At 54.7% G+C, this 8,729-nt stretch overlaps 1 protein-coding gene across 1 annotated transcript in view; it reads right to left on the bottom strand.

Moving 5' to 3' along the window:
• Positions 1–3,897: 3,897 nt before the first annotated feature.
• Niban3 (niban apoptosis regulator 3) overlaps positions 3,898–8,729 on the bottom strand; it is a 10,735-nt gene continuing 5,903 nt past the window's right edge. The window contains exons 7-13 of the mRNA XM_048795359.1: positions 8,253–8,716; positions 7,216–7,374; positions 6,755–6,871; positions 6,571–6,678; positions 5,818–5,929; positions 4,425–4,508; positions 3,898–4,294 (exon numbers count right to left, since the gene is read on the bottom strand). Of these exons, the coding sequence (XP_048651316.1) occupies positions 4,278–4,294; positions 4,425–4,508; positions 5,818–5,929; positions 6,571–6,678; positions 6,755–6,871; positions 7,216–7,374; positions 8,253–8,716 (1,061 nt within the window). The 3' untranslated portion in view covers positions 3,898–4,277. The remainder of the gene's footprint in view (positions 4,295–4,424; positions 4,509–5,817; positions 5,930–6,570; positions 6,679–6,754; positions 6,872–7,215; positions 7,375–8,252; positions 8,717–8,729) is intronic.

Below are 8,729 nucleotides of genomic sequence, written 5' to 3'. Positions count from 1 at the left end.
CGCCATCGCGCCACGCGTCGCCTTTAAGCCGCTTTTCTGCCGGCGGACGCAGGCCGCGCCTTAAAGGGGTCATCGGTCATCCAGGCACCGCCTCTGACGCGCGACTTAAAGGGGAGGAGCACGCTTGGCGTCAAGTTAGCCGACTGGGCATGTCTCCCAGGCTCCGCCTCTGAACACTTAAAGCCCCTAAGCGCCGCTGACCCTCCGACAACTCGAGGCCGCCCCTTCGTGACGTCACGGACCAGCCCTCAGAGCTCCGCCCCGCGTTGCCTCCTTAAAGGCACAGAGAGCCGCGTACGGAGCCGGCCTGGCGTGGCATCCAGACGTTCGCTCACTCGGGGAGGTCAGCCTTAGGAGCCGTCTAGCTTCCACGTGTTTAAGACCCGGGTTGCCAGCAGACGGACCTGGCTAGTTAGGACCCAAAAGATCTGAGTCTCAGTTTCCTTGGCTGCAACATGTGTTCTACCATCCTGGTTCCTGACCTCTCCTTAGGGGTGGTTGAGCTTCCTGGCACCCAGAAACCCGCCTTCAAATCCAGCCCCCACAGTGGACGCGCTGAGGCTGTCCGCCTTCTGTAAAATGAGGGCAGAGAGAACCCGCAGGCCTGGCGTGAGCAGCCAGACACTGCGGTGCCTAAGCAAGTCCTCCCGCAGGGTCATCATTTCCATGGAAATCCTTCCAGGAGATTGTTTTGCAATACTATAATGTAATTTCTTTTCTTTCTTTCTTTCTTTTGGTACCGGGGATTAAGCCCAGGGGCGCGTTTTAACCACTGATCCACACCCCAGCCCTTTTTCTGTATTTTACTTAGAGACAGCGTCTTACTGAGTTGCTTAGCGCCTCCCTGAGTTTCTGAGGCTGATTTTAACTCGCGATCCTCCTGCCTCAGCCTCCCGAGCTGCTGGGATTACACGTGTGCGCCACTGCGCCTGGTTCTATAATGTTCTGCCTAATCGTGTTTGTGTCGTTCTTTAAAATGAACTTTTAAGCCTGATGCTCAAACAGCATTTATTTACGAAGATGGGGGCGAGACGGTTCAATATTGTCGAATTCAGGGCACAGTGTGGAGTGCAGCCCCGTGGGCACAACAGGCAGTGGGACCCGAAATTTAAGGAACCAAGATGAAGTCGGGGCCTAAGGAAGAAAGTGGGCTTAACCTGAAAAGCCCCGGCCAGGCCCAACTACCTGGGGCACATGACTACTCTCCCCTTCTGCATCCCAGTCTTCCCGTTTTCCGTTTTTGCCCACAATACTCCCCAGTACAAGGTAACTGTTTGGCTATTCTGAAAGAATCTTGATTGGTGACATGATTGTGTGGGGTGGTGGAGGACTGGGAAAGGGAACGTCGCCCACCGGTCACTGCTGAATCTGGGTAGGGCCCACCAGGGTCTCTGATGTGAGGAGTGTGTTGGAAACTTTCCACAATAAAAAGGCAAAAAAAAGCTTATACTCGGGATTGGATGAGGAAAGAGCTTAAGAGCTTTCATATTATTAAGAAAAACAAGATGACACGATGTCTCGTCCATCTGGAAAGATTTAGACACCCCTAGGGCAAATAGTGGCTTTGTCAAGAGGGGAAGGCTAACAAATTCTTATGGCTACAGTGTTTCCAGAATTAACAGCTGCACCCTGTCCCGGGAAGGGGAACACAGCTGGAGGTTGGAAAGCCTCTCTTTTGGCGGGGCTGAGGATGGCCACCGGCATCCCATAGGCCAGGCAGGGGCTCTACCGCCGAGCCACGCCTCCAGCCTGAGAAGCGCAGCACAAATTTAGCTCAGAAAGTAGAGTTGGAAGAAAAGTCTGGAAAGCTCAGGCTTCTCTCATTCTCTTGGGAAAGACTGAAAACCCAGATCAGAAAGGAAGGAAATCATCCGGAGTGTACAGGTCCCTCTGAAAGCCGACCGCAGCGGAACCCCAGGGAAATCCCTCGGAGGCCAGCTCCGGAAGCCGCTGGCCAGGCTGTGACACTGGAGAAGCTGCCAACCTCCGGTGAACAGATGACTTTTTTGGCAAGCAGAGGGAAGTCAGTAACTGAGCTCCTGTCTCAGCACAGAAACCTGATACCCAGTTAAGACTGGGGACTGAGGAAAGCTCCAGGGGAGAGGGGCTGCTCAGAGGCCCTGGGTTCCACCCCCAGCACCCTTCCTTGCAAAAAAAAGTTTTGGAGAGAGAACTAAACCAGGAAAGCTCACAGCAAGCTGAGGAGGGGAAAAATCATGACCTGTATCACAAAGCATTACTATCCTTAATATACAAAGAGTTGTTCTTTATCAACAAGAAACCCCTAAACACTCCTGAAGGGAAAAGTAGGTAAAACACAGGAACAATTAGCCTTAAAAATAACAACAAAAAAATCACAAACATATGGCCAATAACAAGTTCAATTTAGCCACCAAAGCAATTTTAAAAAGACAATGAGGTAGTTATCTATCAAATTAACAGGTTATTTTTCTTTAAAGAAAAGTCCTCATGTGGAAAAAGATGTGTAGAAAATGCAGAAATGCTGAGGCCGGGGCTGGGGCTCAGCGGTAGAGCACTCGCCTATCACATGCGAGGCCCTGGGTTCCATCCTCACTACCACATAAAAATAGGTAAAATAAAGGCATTGTGTCCAACTACAAAAAAAAAAAAAAAAAACCTGCACAAAAGCTGTGGGTGTCTAAAAGAACACAGTTTTTCCAGAGGCTCAGAGGTTACAGAAGCCTAGAAATAGCCCAGAATTTCTATGTGGAGACATTGAGCCAGTGGGAATGCAGGTGGATGTGGGTGAAGTCAGCTCCAGGTGTCCCTGGGGAGGTGGCGGGTGCAATGGCTGGCATGGGCACCAGAGCCTGGCAGCTTGGGGCAAGTCCTTTTTCAGACCTGAGCCTCGGTTTCCTCATCTGTAAAATGGTGAGCATGATAATGGTGCCCCCAAAATTAGCATGTCAAGGGCCTGGTGCATAAGGGATGCTCTATGGGGACTTAATGAAACGTGATAGGAATGGATAAGCATCCAGGGGGTATGTGGGTAAGGACAGGGACAGAAGGTTCTTGAAGAAGGAGCTAAAAATACTGACCAAGCTGCCTGAGCGCAGGAGAGTGCTTTGGAGACCACTGAGGATGTGACAGACGCTTCCTCTACATCCTGAGATTTCCCCCGGGGAGTTACCCACAAGGCTCTGCGCTTGCATGAGAAGTTGTTCCCTGGAATCTGGGGATTGATTCCAGGGCCCCCTACAGATACCAAAATCCTTAGATGCTTAAACTTCATATATAAAGTAGCATTAACATTTGCCTCCTGTAGACTTGAAGTCATCTCTAGATGATGTATAATATTTGATCCAATGTATATGCTAATTAAATAGTTGTTACGTTGTATTATTTAAGGAAATAATGAACAAACAAAATGTCTGGGGCTAAGAATGTAGCTCAGTGGCAGAGCTTTTCCCAGCTTCCCCCAGCATGAGGAAGCCCTGGGTTCCATCCCAGTTCTGCAAAGGTATGTACATGTTCAGTCAGATGCAATTTTTTTTTCTCAAATATTTTTGATCCTTGGTTGGTTAAATTCCCAGATGTGAATCCCACATATTCAGAGGGCTGACTGCACAAGGTTATTCCCTGTGACCTGAGCTGTTTGTCTGAAAGACTAGGAACAAAACACCCAGTAATTTAGTTCTGGTTAAAAAGTCTCAGGGGGCTGGGTGCAAGTGGAGCACACCTATAATCCCAGCGACTCGGGAGGCTGAGGCAGGAGGATGGCGAGTTCAAAGCCAGCTTTAGCAATTTAGTGAAACCCTGTCTCAAAATAAAAAAAATAAAAAGTGCTGGGGATGTGGCTCAGTGCTCCTGGTTCAATCCAGAGTTAAAAAAAAAAAAAAAAAAGAGAGAGAGAAAGAAAGACTCTTTAACCATTTGTTCTAGTTAGTGCGAATATTCATCCATTTATCTCATTTATCTGCAGGAATTGGTGACAGGGTACTGCTCCAGAACAGCTGGGGAGTGTATTAGTTAGCTATTGCTGTGTAACAAACTGACCCCTCAATACACCCATCTCGCAGTGCCCTCACTGATGATAGACTCAAGGGTCATCCCATGGCCACAATGTCCCCTCCTCCTGTTGAGGACAGGAAGCAGCTGATGGGAAGCACCCTGCTTTGTCCTGGCCGGAAGAGATGGGTCACAGGCTCAGCACCGGCTCAGCTCCCAGGGCTGAGCCCACATGCCTGCAGAGCCAGGGCCCACAGGGTCCTTCTGCAGCTCAGAGAATCGACGGTGGCTTCTCATCACCTTGATGGTCACCAGCTTGGCCCACCTAGCAGTGCAGGACAGGAGAGACGTGCTGTTCCATCCCCGAAGCCATACTCCTCAGAAGACCATGCACCCTGCACTGCCCCCGGCCCCTTAGCAACTCACTGAGCGCTGGGGAAACTTCGCGGTCTTACCTGCTCCCTCCTGGTGCCACGGGGCCTCCGAGACATCAACCTGAGCGCAGGGTGAGTCGCTGGTGCCAAGGCCCTTTTTCAATTCTGAAGTAAGAGATAAGCCCCTGGATGCATCTGGGGAGGCCCAGGGGCCCAGGGGCTGCCGTGCACTCTCCTAGAGAGGCCACCAGACGCCAAGGCTCGAGGCGAGGTCTTAACCAGGATCCTGAGCCGGGGTTGCTCAGGGAGCCTCTTGCCATGCCCCTGTCAGCAGCAGACATGGCTAACCGAGCCTCGCACCCCTCATCCAACCTGGAGACCACCAGCCCCTCCCAATACACTGGTCTGTACAGACATCAGAAATCAATTGACGATGGAGCCTTGAAGGACCCACAGCACCTCCAGGACCGGAAACTCACCGAGGCCCCTGGATCTGGACTGAATGTTGCAGTCAGAGAATATCTTTTTTTCTTTTTCTTTTCTTTTTTTTTTTTCATTTAAAACTCCTGCTGTTCTAAGGCATCCTGGTCTTGTTGGGCCACCCACAGGCAAGGACAGCCTCGCCCGGATCCCCTGGCTCCTGGGATGGCAGCGTCCCTGGTTTCTGCCACCTCTCTGACCTCCTATGCTCCTTCCTCCCCTCTGTGCCTTCAAATACAGGCTCTTCTGAGATTCCTCTCTGTTCCTAACCTCGCTTCTGGGTTCCCCTTGGTTGCTGCCTCTGCTTGGGCCTACTCTTTGTCCCCAGGATCATGGGGACCACAGCCTCCTTCGTAGCTTCCAGTGTGACTGCTCTCCCCCTCTGCTCGCACACCCTCTACGGATCCCTATTGCCTAAACAATAAAGTCCAAATTCCTCTTCCTGTCCTCCAAGTCCTTGCCCATCGGCTCCAGCAGCCTCCAGCCTCCCTCTCACACCTGTGTGCCAGCAAGATGGCACACAGATGCCATGACATCCCTGAATTGCCATTGCCTGATGCCCACCCCCAGCCCACCGTGCGCGCAGACACACGTCTCTGAGGTCACAGGCTCACGGGCAAACAGACCGGAGGGAGATGTTTCTAGAGTTGCTTCCCAGCCCAGGAGCTCCGGAGGGGTCTGCCCAAGCCTGAGTACCCCGGGAGCCTCGGCACCAGCCCAGCGTGAAGCAGGGGTAAAAGCCCACTCCTAGTCTCATCATTTGGGTTTGACCTGGGGGTTGTCCCCAGCTTTTGAGCTCTGCCGCCTCCCTCTGACCCTGAGGACCCCACACAGCTGTCATGGCCTTGCTCAGATGCCCCCTCCCTCAGGGAGCCCGTCACTGTCCACCTGGGAACCCGGACCCCAGTCCCGACCCAGGTTAAAGGGAAAGTGTCACAAGAAGTGGGGGCAGCCAGGGCCTCCAGCCTCCTGAGGCACCGCGGGGCGGGCTCACCCTGGTCAATCCTCTGCAGCAAGACTTCCCGGATGACATCCTCGTAGATGCCCTCGATGGTCAGGGCCTGGCTGCCCATGGCAAGGACGTCCCCCTCAAACTCAGGCAGCTTCTGGAACTGTGGGGAGTTACAGGCTACCCTGGGGACAAGGACCTCTATACACCCAGGATGTGGGTTTGGGCCCCGATTAGCTGGGGGAACTTGGGCCTCCGTTTTCTTATCTGTAAAATGGACTCGGTGACCCATATCCCCGAGGGTTGTTGTGCAGATGAACAGCATTAGCAAGGTCTATGGTCTGACCCTGTCCCCAGAGTTCATGAGTTAGAAATTTAGTCCCCAGTGCATGCAAGGAGAGATGGGTCCTTTAAGAGGTGGTTAGATACACTCCTGCCTCAGGGCCTTTGCATGTGCTGTGCCCTCTGTCTGGAACACCCTCCAGGGACACACAGCTTGTACCTTTAGTTCCTTGCATTTCAAGTGTCATTTCTCAGAGAGACCCTTCCTGACACCTGGCAACTCACATACTGTGCATCTGCCTCTTCCCTCCTCCATCCAGCAACACAGGGACCCGCCCAGCCGTCAGGTGGCAGGTCAAGGGTCATGAGAAAGGCAGAGGACCCAGAAGAGCCACCTGGTCCCGTCCCAGGATCAGGGAAGAAAAGCCTCTGATGGGCACAGTGGCTTTGTCAGGGAGGAAGCGCACTGTCCCTTCTACGGAGAGCCCAACGCCCGCCCCGCCCCCGGGAACTCACGGTTCTGCAGCTCCGCTGGAGCTGGCTCAGCACAAAGGGCAGGAAGATGCTCAGCAGCCAGCCCCGGACGCACCTGCGCTGCTCGGCCTCGCCGTCTGACTGGAACTTCTGCAGGATACGCCCAGGGGCCGGTCCGCGGCCATTTAGGCAGCCAGGCCCACCCCACCCTCCCGGCAGACCTCACCTTCAGCACCCGCCCTCCCACTCTCCCCAGCTGCTCAGCCGCCTGCTGGCAGTCCAGGGAGGTGGTCAGACACTGGTCGGCCAGCTGCAGGAAGGTGGCCACGGCGTTGGCCATGAGCTGTGGGAAGAGGTGCTGAGATGACGTGCCTGCCCAGGGCCCTCCAGCCTGCCCTGGTCAGCCAGCTCCCCACCCCCTCCTCCACCCACCTCTCACCTCAGAAAGAGGGGAGGTGCCAGGGCACCTGGATTGGGAAGTAGAGACCCAGCTGGAGTTCAACCCCTACTGCCAAGGGTTCTTGTGCAGTGTGCAAACTGAACAACTGTGCCAGGCAGCACCGGATCATCTCAATCCCTGCCTCTGACATGCAGGTCAGCTCTGCCGGTCACCCGAGGCCCCTAGCACAGCTTGGCCACTGTTCCGTGGAGGCCGCTCTTCCCCCACAGCCTCCTGCCCTCCCTCACCTGCTGTGCAAGATCCTGGACCCCAAACACCAAGCTCTGTGTCCCCAGGAAGCCGAATGGTGCTGCCAGCTGCCCCAGGGTTCCAAGGCTGCGCTCAGCCTCCCGATAGCACTTCCGCATCAGCTCCGGGTCCCAGGGCATCTCCCCAAACGCGTAAACCTGTGCTCCCGGGGGGTTGGGTGAGAAAACCCATCAATGGATAGAAAAGCAAGGCCAAGGGCCCTGTGGCCAATTTGCTGAAGGAGAAATGCAAGTGGAGACACATCCCACCTCAGTTGTCACCAAAAACCTTGTAGTAAGTAACAGGTTTGGTGAGATGGACATAAAATAGAAAACCTGAAAAAAGCGATAACAAGTGGTGTTGGCATGAATGAGAGTAAATGGACACACGCTCCCTGTCGGAATCACCTCTGTGAGCAACACCTGATGTCCTTTTTCTGCTGGGGTCTGGGGCTGCATAAACGGAGTCTCTCACCTCCCTCCCTCCCTCTCTCCTCTCTCCTCTCTCTCTCTCTCTCTTTCTCTTCTCTCTCTCTCTCTTTATTTTTGGTAAGCGGTATTGAACTAAGAGGCGCTTAACCACTGAGCCACATGAATCCTTTTTATTTTTTATTTAGAGGCAGGGTCTTAGTGCCTCGCTTTTGCTGAGGCTGACTCTGAACTCGCGATCCTCCTGCCTCAGCCTCTCAAGAAGCTGGGATTAGCCACGCATCCAGCTCTGCTCACATTTTTGTTTTTGTTATTTTAGTTATTGGTTATTTATTTATTTCCTTACACGCGGAGCAGAGAATCGAAGCCAGTGCCTCCCACGTGCCAGGCAAACCACTGGGCCACAGCCCAGCCCTCTGCTCACGTTTCAAACTGAGGCAGAATATCTGTCGCGTGGTGCTGAGGGGACTTCCACCAAGGTCCACAATAGATAAAGAGCAGCCTCAGACAAAGATCAGAGAAGGATTTGCAAAGGAAGGAAGCAAGGTTCGCGTGGCCCTTGGGTACAGTTGACCTGCCACCCGCGGGTCCCACTCCCCCGGGCTCACCTCTCTGCGCAGCCGCGCGCCAGAGGGGTTCCCACGCAGGTGGCGGGACAGGCGGTCCATGCCCTGGGCGAGGAGGGTGCGCACGGCGTCGAGCGCGGCTTCCACGGTGCTCAGCAGCGTCTGCGTGACCTGGGACAGCCGCGTGTCCACCTTCCGGCGCAGGCAGGCCTTCAGCGGGCCCTGGACATCCGCTGCTTGTGGAAGGCACCGGCCTGAGGTCTCCACAGAGCACCCCAAGGACGGGTGCGGGCGGGACCCTGGCTCAGCAGGGCCTGGACCACAGCGCCCCTCCAGGCCTCCACCTTCCCTGACCCACCTGCTCCCAGGCCGCGCTCCGCCCCAGGCCCCGCCCACCCGGCCTCTGGGCCCGCCCCTTCCCGTGCCGGCCCTCGCCCCCTCCAGGGTTCCCAGGCCCCCGCCCTCTGCTCTGGCTCCGCCCCTACCACCCGGCCTCCCGCGGGGGCCTCACCCCGCGGC

The sequence above is a fragment of the Marmota marmota genome, unplaced genomic scaffold (assembly GCF_001458135.2).
Source record: "Marmota marmota marmota unplaced genomic scaffold, marMar, whole genome shotgun sequence".
Classification (NCBI taxonomy): domain Eukaryota; kingdom Metazoa; phylum Chordata; class Mammalia; order Rodentia; family Sciuridae; genus Marmota; species Marmota marmota.
This window is presented reverse-complemented; position numbering and strand designations above follow the sequence as displayed.